The sequence below is a fragment of the Lemur catta genome, chromosome 10 (assembly GCF_020740605.2).
Source record: "Lemur catta isolate mLemCat1 chromosome 10, mLemCat1.pri, whole genome shotgun sequence".
Classification (NCBI taxonomy): Eukaryota; Metazoa; Chordata; class Mammalia; order Primates; family Lemuridae; genus Lemur; species Lemur catta.
The window spans coordinates 83,184,367-83,200,169 of NC_059137.1; the positions used below are offsets into that span (position 1 = coordinate 83,184,367).

At 40.2% G+C, this 15,803-nt stretch overlaps 1 protein-coding gene across 1 annotated transcript; it reads right to left on the reverse strand.

Moving 5' to 3' along the window:
* Positions 1–9,986: 9,986 nt before the first annotated feature.
* Positions 9,987–15,411, reverse strand: C10H9orf153 (chromosome 10 C9orf153 homolog). The gene is made up of 3 exons (XM_045562148.1): positions 15,346–15,411; positions 13,708–14,209; positions 9,987–10,225 (listed from the first exon to the last, which is right to left on the reverse strand). Exons 1-3 carry the CDS (start codon positions 15,409–15,411, stop codon positions 9,987–9,989), a joined length of 807 nt encoding a protein of 268 aa, XP_045418104.1.
* Positions 15,412–15,803: the final 392 nt, after the last annotated feature.

Sequence of the window (15,803 nt, forward strand, 5' to 3'; positions counted from 1 at the left end):
TATTTTCCAAAGTGACTATATTAATTTACAATACCACCAACAGTGTGCATTGGTTCCTTTTTCTCCATATCCTCACCAACATTTGTTATCTTTCATCTATTTTGTAATAGCCAGCCTAAGAGGCATGAAGTGATAGTTCATTGTGGGTTTAATTTGCATTTCTCTGATGATTAGAGATGTTGAGCATTTTTTAAATCTATCTGTTGATATATAAAACATATGTTTGTACATCTTCTTTTGAGAAATGTCTATTAAGTTCCTTTGCTCATTTTTAAAGAGGGTTGTTTTCTTGTTATTGAGGGAGCACATTTTTCTTTTGCTCTGTAAAGAGTCACTTGGTGGAGGTGGTCCTCTCTTAGTAACAATGAGTGGAAGAATATAAGGGAATAAAATATGGTGTTCATCTCCTAGTGCATTTGTTTGAATAGGCAGAAAAACTGTCTCAATACAGTATCTCAAGTGAAATAATAAATTGAGATTATGCTTTGTAAATGGTAAAACATTATACAAATAATCATCCTCCTCACTACTACTTAGAGACCACAAAGCCACATCAAAGAGGACATGCTGTTACTGTTATATCTGGGGGGAGTTATCTAAATAAAAGACACATCATAAGTCAAACCCCAAATGTATGAGATTATTCTGTGTTTCAAAAGCCCTAAGACTTAGTTCAGTACAATAGGTCTTTCTGCCTTCCCTTTTCCTTTCTGTCTTCTATGCATGTATGTTCTGAATGCTTTAATTAGCGTCACCAAAAGGGTTTATTATCATCCTCTGCTTCAAATGACATGATAAGTCTCTTTCTCAAGATTACAATTTCTAATTCTATTTTCAGACATGACAGTAATTAGATTATTTGTTTTGTTTTGGGGCCTGGTAAGTGACCCTAACAGTTACTTTTTAATTTGCTCATTTACCCTTTAATCATAATTTCTTAGTAAGAAACCACGTGAATTCAGAACTATTATGTCTGCCTATTTTCATCATAAGATTATATCATTCAAACATTAATTTTGTAGATTGTTACATTTTAATTATCTCAGAATCATGATTTTGTTACCTATTCTTTTAATGAAACTGCATGTGTATCTGTAGCCCCTAATCTCTCTTTTCCCATATGATTTAGATTTAATTTTATTACCATTCTAGAAACAGACACAAATTAGAGGAAAATTAGAAACAATATTGGCACAACAGATTCTCAATTTCATGATGCATTAAATTTGGGGGCAATTTATCACAAGTGGGAAAAGTTCAAGTAGTGGCAATGATCACATAGCTAAATGAGAGCTCTTGAAGAGATTTTATTTTATCTTTAAGGTTTAGAACAAAGAAAACCTATCTGTTCACCACCCTGAATAGAATTCAGTACCCAAGTCATTGTGTCTGCCACTAGGTCAAGATACCGTCTGGGGGCACTTCAGTGGCTGCAGAAACTTTATCTTCTGTGGTAAATTTCTGGGAAAAGAGTATGAGGAAAGAAAGTACGTTGTGTAGAGGAGGGGAAAAGTATAGTTCCATACAGATGCTCTAGCTCATTCTATAAATATCTAGTATTATTCATTCTGACGTTAATCATTGAGTATATGTGTGAAGAGGTGTCCTGGGCACTTGAGATGCAATGACAAACAGAATGACAAGGTTCTTGTTGAGAAAGACCAATTGATATTATATAGTGAAAAAGATAAAATTCACATACAATCTATATGACATATATGATATTTGTATGATCATACAATCATATATATATGAAGCAGAGAATTAACATAAGATGGTATCTTAGAGACTGACTGGGTGGCCTCTTGAGACCAGCTGGCTAGGAAGCCCTCTCTGAGATGGGGCATTAGAGTGTGAGATGTAGAGACCGCCAGAAGCAGAGGGGAGCAAACGCATTTCCATGCTTCGGGTACCTCCTGACTCTCCTGGATTCCGGGAGGACAGAGTAAGTGCTAGTTCTCTGCCAAGCCAGGATTAGGCCCTGCGGCTGCAGTGAAAAAAATCCCAGGAGAAAACTCAGGAATCACAATGGAGAAAGTGAGACATCAGACTAAAATTACTAGAAACCTTCAGGAAGTAAAGAAGGAAAAAAACAAAAACAAGAAACGAGAAAAACCATCAGACCAGTTCATTAGACCTTGGAGTGGCCAGGAGGTCCAGAGTTTCCTAAAAGAATGGAAATTTCTTGAACATGAAGAGTTGAGGAAGAAGAATCATGGTCGGTCTAAAGCAATTTCCCAGCATCTCATCAGAGGGGCATAAAGAAGAGCTGGCAGGAATGTCTCCTGATGGGGACAATTTTACTGGGCTGCTCATGAGGCCAACCAGAGGCCAAAGAGCCAGCCCTGGCCCTGTCCTTAGGAAGAGGCCCTACACAGGATTCTGGGATGCAAATGGGAGGACGTCTTTTCAGGTCCTCTCTGTGCAGATGTGGTCGTCCCTCCAACTCCTGAGCTGTAGCCCCAGGCCTGTGCCACCCCCTGCCACTTTCAGGGACCGCTTAAGCTACATACAGGATCCTCAGGCACCCAGATGGGAGCCCCAGAACATGAACCCTCCATGCTCAGCTCTAAGCCTGGCTTCTGCCTTTTCCCTGGCAGCACCCCAGCCCGCAGCAGTGGTTGACCTCTTCTGAGTCTGATCCGATTCTGAACTTAGAGACGGTTAGGACCTGGAATTAGGACCTGGATCTCAGTTCTGTCTGAAAGCAACAGAATAACATAATCTACACACTGGTGCATGACTCATGGCCCAGCCAATACAATGAGAATAAGATGTGAAATAAATGGGGAAAAAAATCTGAGGTGTGAGGGGCGAGAAGGAAGCAGCCACATGAGCTTCTGGAGGTGCATTCCTGGCAGAGGAGAGTTCAGTGCAGGGGCCCAAGCTTTGCGAGTTGAAAGGAAGCCGGTGCGGCTGGATGGTGGTGGTTGAGGGTCACTGGGCATGTGATGAGGCCAGTGGGTATGGAGGGACCAGAAACCTGGTACTTAAATCCCACATTGTTGAACACAGGAGTAGAGGAAGGCTTAAGTGTATCCCTGTGTGGCAGTCGCTGCCAGGTACCTACCCTGTAAACATCCATCCCCATTTTTTCCATCTCTCACAGAACCCCAATTTTGTGTGGGGTTGCACTGTACCCAATTAAAAACCCTTAATTCCAGAGTCCCCTATGGAAGGAGTGGTCACATCACATAGTTCTGGTTAATAACATGTATCCAGAATGAGAAGAAATTCCCTTTCAGAATAAAAAAGGAAACTTCAGCAGGGCATGGTGGTTCATGCCTGTCATCCCAGCCACTTGGGAGGCTGAGGCAGGAGGATTGCTTGAGCCCAGGAGTTTGAGGTTGCTGTGAGCTAGGCTGATGCCACAGTGCTCTAGCCCAGGCAATAGAGCTAAACTATGTTTCAAATATATATATATATATATATATATAAAATAAATAAATTTTAAAAAGAAAATTTCTAGAAGATGGCTTTTCATGCCTTCCTATTCTTCCTGCCTGGAGCACTAATGCAAAGTCTGGGTAGAGCAGCCATCTTGAAACCATGAGAATGAAAGCCACAAATAAAAAATGAGATAAGAGAAAGACAGGAGTCTGGGAAACTAATGGCATTATGGACCTACTGTACTCCCCAGTTCTTCCAACCTCTGCACATGTTGTTGGATGCAATGAACTAATCTTTATGTGTTTTTGGTGCTAGCATCCAGGCATTCTCACACTTGTAACCAAGAACAATCCTAAATCATACAACACAGAACAGGAAAAAATAATAGTCTAGGGAACTGTAGAAAATATTGGTTAAAATAATCCAGGTATAAGGATAACCCAGAAGAAGACAAAGCTAGCCTTGCATTATTGCCATATGTCATCCTGAATTTGGTCCCAAGTATTATAGAAGCCAAAACCAAGAGGAAATTTCTCAATACAACTACTAGCACTACTATTAATTCTACTAATAGTAATAAAGATAATAATAACAGCAAAGCTATCTCACATTCCTTAAGTGTTTACCATGTGCCAGGCACTCTTCTAAACAGTTTATATGCGTTAAATCATTTAATCCTCAGAACAACATTTACAATTATTATCTGCATTTCACAGATGAAGATATTGAGATAGAGAGAGCTTACGTGGCTTGCCTAAGGTTAAAGATCCAGGATTTCAACCTAGGTTGCCTGACTGTGAGGCCTGCAATATAAATCGAATTTTATAAAATTCTCATAATGTCTGATGTAGAATCTTTTTAACTTTGGTAACAGGTCTGCTCAAATCTATTGCCTATTTTAAAAAATTTGTTGCTCATCTTCTTAATGTTGATTGTCTATTTGCTTTTCAAAGTTAAAACAATAACACTGACTGTTGACTATTTAAAAGAAACAAAATGGAAGGAAACAATGCAATGGCATCTTCAAAGAGCAGAGAGAAAATAAAGTCCAACCTAGAATTATACATCCAAGGAAAATATTCTTCAAACATCAAAGTGAAATACAGACATTTTTGGACAAACAAAAAATTAGAAAATTCATTGCCAGGACACCCACTCTAAAGGAAATATGAAACATTATCATCCAGGCAGAAGGAAAATTAAGCCAGATAGAAACTTGGAGATGCAGAAAAAAATGAAAAACGATAGAAAAGGTGAATATGTAGGTCAATCTAAATGAATATTAACTGTATAAAACTTTGTAAAACAATGCAAATAATGTCTTGTGGGGATACAAAATATTATTTTATATTAGGCAATATATATACATATAATCACTTGTGAAGATATATATTATTATATATTAGGGAGTATACATTATATATATAGTAACTAAGCTTAGAATTTGGCAAAAGGTACCCTTCCCTGGGCCCTGAACTCTAGTCTTTCAGCCAAAGCCTTAAGGAAGTCTATGCATCACAGATAGCAGCAAGGGGTCCAGGGGACCAGGACCAGGCTTTAATTGTCCTTACTCTGTAAGGACCTGTGGTCAGATCCAGGCTTTTCCTGCAATAAACTGGAGACTTGTAAGCATGGCCATTTTGGCTCCAGTGAGCCTTCTCTTAAACCCTGTTTAACTGCCACTGTTATTGCAATAACATTGTTTGTAATAGCCCCAAACTGCAAATATCCCAAATATTTGTCAACAGCAGAATGGATAAGTAAACCGGGCTATATTTATACAATTGAATACCACACAGCGATGAAAATAAATAAATATTGCTACATACAAAACCAGGGTGAGTCTTACAAACATAAGAAGCCAAATACAAAAGAACCCATACTGTATGATTACATTTGTGTAAGATGGTACAACAATAGGCAAAACTTATCTATGTAAATACTGGTTGTCTTTGGAGGAGAGGGATTATTGATTAGGAGAGGGCAAGAGAGGGGCTATTGGCAATGTTCTGTTTTAAGACCTGGGCAGTGATTCCACGGGGATGTTCAGTTTGTTGTAATTTATCAAGTGTATGATTTTCTGTATAATATCATACTTCAAGAAAAAACAAACACTTCCGAGTTCACAATGGTATTTTACTTATTTATCTATTTCAAAGTATTACAGAGGTACCAATGTTTTTGGTCACATGGATCACTTTTGTAATGCTTGAGTCAGGGTTATAAGTGTGCCCGTCGCCCAGATAGTGTTCATTGTACCTGTTAATACCCACAATGCTATTTAAAAAAAAGAAAGGGAGAAACATTTCTTTGGCTACCTTTGGAAGTGACTGGAACGACATCTCCTTCCATCTGAAAATTGGCAACTAACAAGGAAAACGTAAGCAATTAACTGGCCTTTCTTGTAGACTGAATTTCAGTGTAATTAAACAGCCATACTTGCTGAAGAAGTTTTTCTTTACAATTTCCAACTAATAAATGTGGAATTAATGACAGAATTAGAAAATCTCCAATGAGTAAGCTCTAATGAAATAATTCAGGCAAAGATCATGGTATTGGTTATCTATCACTACGTAACAGATTACCCTAAAATGTAGCAGCTTAAAACAACAAACATTTATTATCTCCCAGTTTCTGTGGGTGAGGAATCCGAGTGTGGCTTAACCAGGTGCTGTCTCTCAAGGCTACATACAGTCACAGTGTTGGCTGGGGCTAAGTCATCTCAAGGCTTGACTGGGGGAGGATTTACTTCCGAGCTCCCTCACGTGGCTGTGGGCAGACCGCAGGTCCTTGCTGGCTGTCAGCCAGAAACAGTTACTTGCCACGCGGGTGTCTCCTAGGGCACCTCCCAAGATGGCAGCTGGCTTTCCTAAGAGCTAGCGAGTGAGTGAGAGAGCAAGAGAAGATGCCAAGACAGCATCCACAGGATTCTGGCAACTTAATCTTGAAGTGCTATCCCATTACCTCTGCTGCATTCTATTCTCAGCGGTCTCAAATCAGGCTAAACTCAGGGAAGGGAATTTTACAAGGCTGTAAATACCAGGAGGCAGGGATCACTTTGAGCCTCTTAGAGGCTGCTGGGAACAGTGATCATACAAACTGGGTCATTCTTGTCATACCCAACTAAATCAGAGTGGAGGGGCTGGGGGAGAAAGCCCTCAGGGCACATAACATTGTTGCCAGAATGTAATTCTCTGCAAGCTTGACTGCTGAAGCTGCCTGCTGTGACCTGAAACCAGTTTTATCTAACAGCTACTGAAGCAACTGCTGGGCTCTAAGACTAGTTTTATCCACCACAGTTACTCACCAGTCGGAGCTGGTCAGCTCCCCAAAACCTTACCAGTGCCAATGAACTTTCTGTCAGAACAATACTTACCAGTTCTCTTTTTTCTTTTTTCTTTTCTTTTTTTTTTTTGAGATAGAGTCTCGCTCTGTTGCCTGGGCTAGAGTGAGTTCTGTGGTGTCATCCTAGCTCACAGCAACCTCAAACTCCTGGGCTTAAGTGATCCTACTGCCTCAGCCTCCTGAGTAGCTGGGACTACAGGCATGTGCCACCATGCCTGGCTAATTTTTTCTATATATATTTTTAGCTGTCCAGGTCATTTTTTTCTATTTTTAGTAGAAACGGGGTCTCGCTGTTGCTCAGGCTGGCCTCGAACTCCTGACCTCGAGCGATCCTCCCACCTCGGCCTCCCAGAGTGCTACCATTATAGGTGTGAGCCACCGCGCCCGGCCCAGTTCTCTTTTTTTTAAAACCTCCAACCTTCTCTTTGTTCTTTGGACATACTGAACACCACCTGTTCTGTGTGTGTGCCTTGAATTATAATTCTTGTTTCCCAAATAAAATATTTTAAATTTAGAGATGTGTCTCTATCTTTTATTTGACTTGGACACTGTCTACCATAGTCATCAATGGATGGAAGCCACTAGATGAAAAGTTAATGGAGGACTTTATAAAACAGAGGCATCAGACTGTTACCACCTGCTCAAAACTTAAAAGAGGGACAACCAGACATTATTTGCCTTCTGTTGTGAAGCAATCTAAAGCAGCCATCCCCATCCTTTGTGGCACCAGGGACTGGTTTCATGGAAGACAATTTTACCACAGATGAGGGGGGCAAGGGTGGAGGTGGAGCTCTGTGGCCTTGTTCCTAACAGGCCATGGACGGCACCAGTCTGCAGCCTAGGGCTTGGGGACTGCAGATCTAAAGTACACAGCACCACCTAATGAAATATTCTTTCCTTTAAGCAGTGAACCTGAATCTAATCAAGCCTTAGCAAACACCCAATTTACAAGAAATAAATTTTTGATTTCTTTCTCTTATTTTTTTGAGACAGGGGTCTGGCAGCTGGTATTGAACTCAAGCAATCCTCCTGCCTCTACCTCCCAAATATTAGGATTACAGGTACGCACCACTGTACCTGGCTCCTATAGATTTATTTCTAACTAAATCCATATGATAGAAGAATAAGTTAAAAGCACCATAAGGATACAAATCTAGAAGGTGGGACCTTCTACAGGACAATAGACCTATTTCTTTAGTAGGTCAATTGCATAAAAAAAAAAAAACCAAGGAATTGCTCTAGACTCAAAGAACCTTAAGAGAACTAACAACAAAATACAATCTTTAGATATTGCTTGGATTCTGATTTAAACAAGCCAACTAGAAAAAGACAGTTTTGTCTCAAGAAGGGGATTTTGAATATGGATACAAAGATAGTATCATGGGGTAGGGTGCAGTGGTTCACGCCTGTAATCCTAGCACTTTGGGAGGCTGAGGCGGGAGGATAGCTTGAGGCCAGGAGTTGGAGGTTGCAGTGAGCATATAGAATCAAGGAATTATTGTTAATTTTTCTTGGTAAAGGATGTTATTGTGGTTATGAAAAAAAAGTTCATATTTTTCTGAGCTGCACACCAAAGTAACATTTTAGACATAAGGCCTAAGATTTGCCTTAAAATCCTTCAGCAGAAACAGCAAACACAACAAAAGGAATAGATGAAATAAATGGGTATGTGCCGGTTCATTATACAATTCTATTTATTCTTATAAATGTTTAAACATTTTCATAATAAAAACGGGAAGAAAAGATATCATGACTAGGCTGGGTGCGGTGGCTCACGCCTGTAATCCTAGCACTCTAGGAGGCTGAGGCAGGAGGATCGCTTGAGCCTAGGAGTCTGAGGTTGCAGTGAGCTATGATTATACCACTGCACTCTACCTGGACAACAGAGTGAAACTATGTCTCAAAAACAAAACAAAACAAAATCTAGTTTTGAAAAATAATGCAAAAAATGGAAATGACAAAATAATTTCTCTTATATAGAGGCAAATTTTCTACATAAAATATTAGGAAATAGAATCCAGAAATATATTTTAATATCTACACACATATTATTAACAGTTCAAATGCTCACGATTATTTCTTGCATTCCTCTGAGTTCTTGCTAAAGTACATACTTTACTAGAATTTTAGTAAAGGATTGTGAATAGTAAACAATTCGGGGCACTTATATATTTTTAAATGTATTTATTTCACCTCTACTCTTTAAAGAGAGTTTGGCTAATTATAGAATTCCAAATGGACAGCTGTTTTCCCTCAGCATGTTGAGTATACGACACCATCACCTTCTGACATCTCTTGTTCATGAGAGTTAAGCTGTCAATTTGTCATTTCCTTGTATTTAATCCATCTCTTTTTTGTAGATTATATTTTCCTTTTTTGTTTAATGCTTTACAGTTTTGCTACAGTGTTTCTAGGTACAGATTTATTTTGACTATCTTGTTAGTAACTCAGTGAGATTTTTCAATTCAAGCTTTTGTGTTTCTTCATTTCTGGAAAATTTTCAGTTGTTTTATTTTCAAACATCACTTCTTTTCCATTCGGCTTATTTTCTTCTGCAAATTCTACTGGATATATTTCTCAGCTTCTTATTCTACCCTCCATTACTTTTCCTTCTCTATCTAACTGTGCTTTGATCTAGAAGCTTTTCAGTGCTATCTTCCAACTCATGAGTCCTCTCTCTTCAAAAATATCCAGTGTAGCATTGGGATAATTTATTGAGGGTTGTCATTATTTTCAGTGACTATATATTTTACTTCCAAGATTTCCAATTTGTTCCTTTCCAAATCTTCTTGTTCTTGTTTCATGGATGCTACTTCCTTCCTTTGTCTTTGAGCAGTTAATTCATTATTTTAAAGTTCTCAGATTGATCTCTATATCCGGAAGTATTAATTCTTTCATTTGTTGAATTTATGAAATATTTTTATCGTGATGGACTCCCTCACATGCTTAAAATTTCTTCAAGAGCCATTCTTGCTTGGGCGTTCTCTTTCATATGCACCCTTTCTTTTCATATCATCTACATTTGCTTCAGCTCTGGTCCAAATGGGTCTCACAGGTCCAAACCAGTCTTATATTAATTAGCAGATTAACTTGGATCTTTTACTCCATATTAATGATTTAATTTTGGACCTTACATGTGTGTTGTATAGACTCAGTTCAGATATTCTATTGGGTACTCAGCTTCTTTACTTTTTATGTATAGATTCAATGCTCTCAAAAGCAAAAATACACATCTAAAATATTTTGGTAAACTACATATCCCATTTAAGAGAATAAGTTCCTTCTTTTTGATAATCGATTTGAGGATAAATAACTACTGATTTACGAACTATAGGGGGGAAAATGACACCAGGCATGTCCTGGCTCTCTACAAACCTCTTCTCAGTGTCGTATTTTATGTCTAGGAATGAAGGCTTTGTAGTGTGCTTCCATTTTGTAATCCCCTTAAAGTATCTCCATTCCAGATCCTTTAGATCCAAGAATTGCTTTTCTGAAAAGAATCATATATTCAAAGAATCACATGGTGTTATTATTCAACCTCCTGTTACACAGAGATGCTTCATGGACAGACTAAACTTTTGATGAACTTGAATCTCCTTCTCTTTCCGGCAAAAAGCTGTTTTTAAAGCTTTATAGACAAGGGGAGACCCTATGATGTCATCTAAAGCCCTCTGCTACATAGGAAATTGGGTGGGTCTGGCTGACTGGGCTCGAATGGACCCTGCAGGGCCATGGCAGGTAGATGGAGCGTCTCATTCTGCGCTTGGATACTAACAGCATGCGAAAATGGGGAGCTCTGCAGGGCACTGAGCTACACAGAGAGGAGAGAAGGACCCTAATAAGTGGTTAAAACAACGAGGAAGATTGACCAGAAGTACATAGATTTTTTAGTGTCATTTGCTTCAAGATGCTCATGTAAGCCCTGAGTATAAAAGGGCAGGGGCTCAGGTAGAATTTGGCTATTTTCCATACTCTTTCAGGGGCTAACAGCTTGGAGCGTCATTAGCAGTTACAATGCCTTCAAGGAACCAATGAGCCAAGCAGAACCAAGCCAAGATATATTGCATGTTCCCCCACTCAGCAGACGTTCCCCTTTCCCTTCCCTTCAGCTCCTTTCCTGACTAAATACATTGGAAAGCTAAAAACAACAACAAAAGCAAGGCTGAAGGCAGGGGCTTAAGTGTAAAACCAGGGGCCACAGAGCCAAGAGATCAGTATAAAGGGCATAGGAGAATAACGGGTGCAGCAGACAAGCAGAAGGGCTGGTCTATTTCTTGTATGTGACTGTACCATCCTCTCTGGGTGGTGACATTTCAGCAGGTCGCCTGTGGTCCGGGGGCTGAGCAGGCTCTGCCCCTGCCCCAATCAGCCTCCCAGGGTCTGCCTGGTAGGAAGTCTTTGTATACATTCTGTACAGGCCTGAAGTAGAAGACAGGTGCTGGGGACTGTTCCCACCTTCCCCAGTGGAACAGATGTTCAACAGTTTGTCCCTAGGGGCAGTTGCCAAGTTTCAGGGAGTTTGACAAGATCTTTGCAGGCCTGGCACAGCAAGAAGTGGTGGTAAAAGGAAAGAAGGGGATATTTGGCAAGAGAAGGCTATAGAGTTGATGATTTTGACAGTTAAAGAGCTTTATGTCATGATCTGTGTTAGACACTACAGGCTGGCTTCCTCCATACCCATTCCAATCCTCTTCTGCCTACCTCTGCTACAGTGAGGGCTCACTAAGAACTCTATTCACCAGCCTTCCTTGCAGGAAGGAGTCATGATTGGACACAATTCTGGACAATAAAGTGTAGGAAGAAGTCATCTGAGGAGGGGTGTTCTGGAAAACCGTTTCTTCCCTATTAAAAGAGGACAGAAATACCAACATGGCCCTCTGTCCCATCCCACCTCTTCCTGCCTGGAATGTGACCATAGCACCTACAGAGGAAGGAGATGTCTGTTAGACATGAAGATAAAAGCCACACACAAAACGATGGTGAAGACTGTGTCCTTGAAGACATCAAAGAGCATTGTTGCACAGAGTAGAGCCATGATTATCAGAGACTGAGGAGGAGAGGGAGGCGGGGAGGATGGGGAAAGGTTGGTGCATGGATACAAAGTTACAAGTAGATAGGAGGCATAAGTTCTGGTGTTCCATTGCACAGTAGGGTGAGGACGATTAACAACAAGATATGGTATATTATAAAATAGCTAGAAGGGAGGCTTTTGAAGATCCTCACCACAAAGAAATGGTAAGTGCATAAGGTGATGGTCCTGCTAAATACCCTGATGTGATCACTGTACAACACAGATATACACAGAAACATCAAATTGTACCCCACAAATATGTACAATCACAATGCACCCATTAAATAAATAAATAAAGAGCATTGTTCCAGCCCTTGTCTTTCTACCTTCAGAATTCTAAATATGTAAGAAAAACAACCCCTATTTGGTTTCTCTGTTATTTTTGGTCAGACACACTCCTAACCTACATGACCCTACAGGATTTAGCCTGAGCAAGAGGAGCTCATAGGATAGGAGAAGAGCAAAATGGTAACACCTCCTCTCTTTTCCTCCCCCAGGGCTTGATGTTAGTGGGGATACGTCCTATAGTATTCTTTGGCATACAAGGAGTTCCAAAGTTCTGGACTGAGTAGAAGAGTCGAAGATGAATTGTTGCAATATCAATTAAACCTAAGGAATTACGGAATATCCTTCATACAGACCCCTGTCCTGGAAATTGACCTCCACAATCTTGGGAAATAAAGGTCATGTAGGCAGAGAAGAGACTTCAATTCAGAGTCGGGGAGGCCACACCAGACAGCCCCAGAAGTTAGGTAGACAGCAAGCAACACAGGCATTAGGAAGAAAGGACTCAGCACCTATCGGCAGCAAAGTCATAAAGGTTCAAGATCCTATCAAACATCCAGAATTCTTCTTCAATAGGTTATTGACTAGTTCTTCTTATTGATTCTCACTGCTTTTCATGCTTTTTTCCTCTCTGGTCCCAGAATTTACTCGTATAGTTTGTGGATTACCTAAGCCAGTCCTACAATTGCTCTAATTTCTACCCCTGCCTATCCTCCAAAACACACAAAATATGACTCTGTCAAGGTCATATTTGAAACCTGCATTAAGCTCTGTCAAGATGTCAATGTAGGGAGTTACAGCAAAGGCTCTTTCAGTTCGTTGGACCAAATATGCTCAGAGTAGTCAACCTCTCCTTTAAATCTGTTCCTTCTGTCTCTCCCACTACTTTCCAGATAAAAATGATGGTGTCAAAATATTTGCTGTGAAAATGGTCTCATCTTGAATCAAGAACCTACTTCAGAGGGGTGCAAATGTTGATTTAATCTATTTTATAGCTCCTCAGAATGGCAAATATTATCTCCCTTCAGTTACATAAGTAATTTGCATACCTGAAGTATAAAATACTCCCTTCTCATTAAAAGTTAGCATCATATGTATTATCTATTTATTTTAACTTTCTCTGTGTGGTCTTTGGCCTTTTATGGGTCCCTTTCCATCACAAGATCGGAAATGAGAGTTCCTTCCCATTGTTCGTGGCCTCTGTTGAAAGCCCAGATAGAGAAGTAAGGAAAGGATAAAGGGTCATGAACAAAAAGATCTCTTAAAAAGTCCCTTAATTGCAGCAAAGCTAAGATAATACTCAACTAACTTCATGTCACAAGAAACAAAGAGCTATGGGTGGTTTGGAGTCCAAGTCTAACTGGCTTATTTCATAAAGGGACGTTTAAGTGGTGTATCTAAATAATACACCTTTTCACGAACGACTCTGGGATTGAGCCTGGAATTTTATGTTCTCTGTTCTGCATTTTATTGCCACTCCTGCAGTGGCTAGGAAGCCCAGAACTGCAAGATTTCTGTGGGTCAATATTTGACTGTTTCTGCTCTAGAAACTGATGTAAATTTGCCGTAAACTTTCCACTCCCTTTCTCCTGCGTGGCCTCATCTGTTTAGATTACCTGAGTCAACTAAGATGTGTTTAGGAACTCTGTCTTCGCAGGTGAACTTTCCTGAGCTGGCCTTGGGAAGGCCTAGCCTGCATGAGACTCTGGTGCTCTGAATCTTCTTCAGGTTGGCGAACCGGGACATATCCTTCGAATGATCCTTGAGAATGTCATAAGGAAAGGTGTGCGCGGGCGCGGGGATTCCACACTGCCACAGCCTCTGCTGGGACCGGCAGAGCCTCTCCACTGGCAACTCCCAGCCGCCCAGCAGGCTGCGGTGCAGGAGGTCCGCCATGGACTCTGGCTGCTTCTGCTCCTCCTTTTTAACCATTGTGCACATGAAAACAGGTTGGGGATCTTCTCTCCCCATGACAGCGCCCCTGGCGAAGGACATGGCGTCCAGGTTTTTAGTAAGCAATTTCTGTGCTTCATCAAGTGAAATACCGCATGTTTTTAAGAGATTCAATTTCTTGCTCTTCTTACTGAAGTTCTCAACAAATGCATATAATTCTGTGAGCTGTGGGGGGGAAAAAGTGGGAAGTCATGAGATCGATGAACATGCAATAGGCTGGCAGACCCTGGAACAAATAAGATGACAAATAATAACCCCCCAAACAGAAGCATTTCTCTCTGGAAACTCTCTTTGTCTAACTAAACCAGCTCAACAGTGGCCCTGTGGAATAGAGACCAGAAGGTCAAATCTCATTCCACAAAAGTTGTATTATTTAGACACGTCTCTTAAACTCCCTGTTATAAGATGAGCCAGTTTCCCTTGGACTCACAAGTCTTGAAGATCTTTCCAACTCTAAAATTCTGAGTGACCTTTGCTTGTTTTGAATAATACTACATTTCTTTCAAAGCGAAAGACAGCTAGACCATTTAGACATCAACACTTCATCCAGGTTCCAAAGAGCTCAGAATGTTCAGGAATGCAGTGCACAGAGGCTGTAATAATCGTTATTCACTGGAATACTTTATTAAAGCCATGTTTGTGTTTGTGGCGTGTTTGGGAACAGTTGGCCAAAAAAAAAAAACAAAAAAACAATACATTATTTCTCAGAGTATCTTTTCCCGTCTAAAATCCTATACTGAAGGAATAAAGCTTGTTTTCTAGAGCATCCTGCCTACAGAGCCCATCATTCCTAAAGAGGCTTCTCAGGCCATTAAACTGGAAGGCTCGGGTTAAAGCCAAAATTTGGGTCACTTCACTCAATGCTGACTTTCCTTTCATTTATTTATTTGTTTTGAGATGGAGGGGCTCACTAAGTTCCCAGGCTGGTCTCGAATTCCTGGGCTCAAATGATCCTCTTGCCTCAGCCTCCCAAGTAGCTGGGACTACAAGTGTGAGCCACCATGCCTGGCTCAGGGTTTCCTTCTAATCCTAGCTGATTCTACTGCAGGGGCAACAAATAGAAAGTGAACTAAAGTTGGCAGATGGCTCTTTAAAACCTGTACTACTATCAAGAAAGCAGCTCAGCACTCCTGTTCACCTGACCTGGGAAGAGCTATGTTTTGCCCAACAAAAAATGCTAAGTCATTGATGTGGGATGTTGGTGTTCCCTATGGCTCCCAGGTGCGTATTCAATAGCTTGACTTTCTACAGTTCTTGAATATAAAGTTTCCTGCATACACTATAAAATTTTAAGTACATACCGAACATTGGGGAGATGCTGGCTCAGTACTGTCTTCAGCTGGGCTGGTGTCTCCCTTGGGGAACATCGTGCTGGGGTTTTATTCTCTTACTCCTACAAAAGCAGTATAAGCAGAAACAAAAATCAAAGATCAAAATTCAGATAAAATACAAAGGGAGAGGATTAACACTTTTTCAATCTTCAAACTTTGTGAGTGGCACACTTTTAAGATTTTATATCATTTAAATTTTTCCTTTGTTTTTCTCTTTAGGCTAGGTCTGCCAAATCTACCATGTTTTAACGAAACATTTTCTCTGAAACATCCCAAATTCTTACGTAACATGTATATTCAGGTTTAATACTAGTTCAATGAATCCTATATGAATATTTTTTTTTGGCTTACATATTTTGATCAATTTTCAATTCATCTGAAGAAAAACTCATGCACCTCCTTACCCAGAAAAAGTATTTTTTATTCAA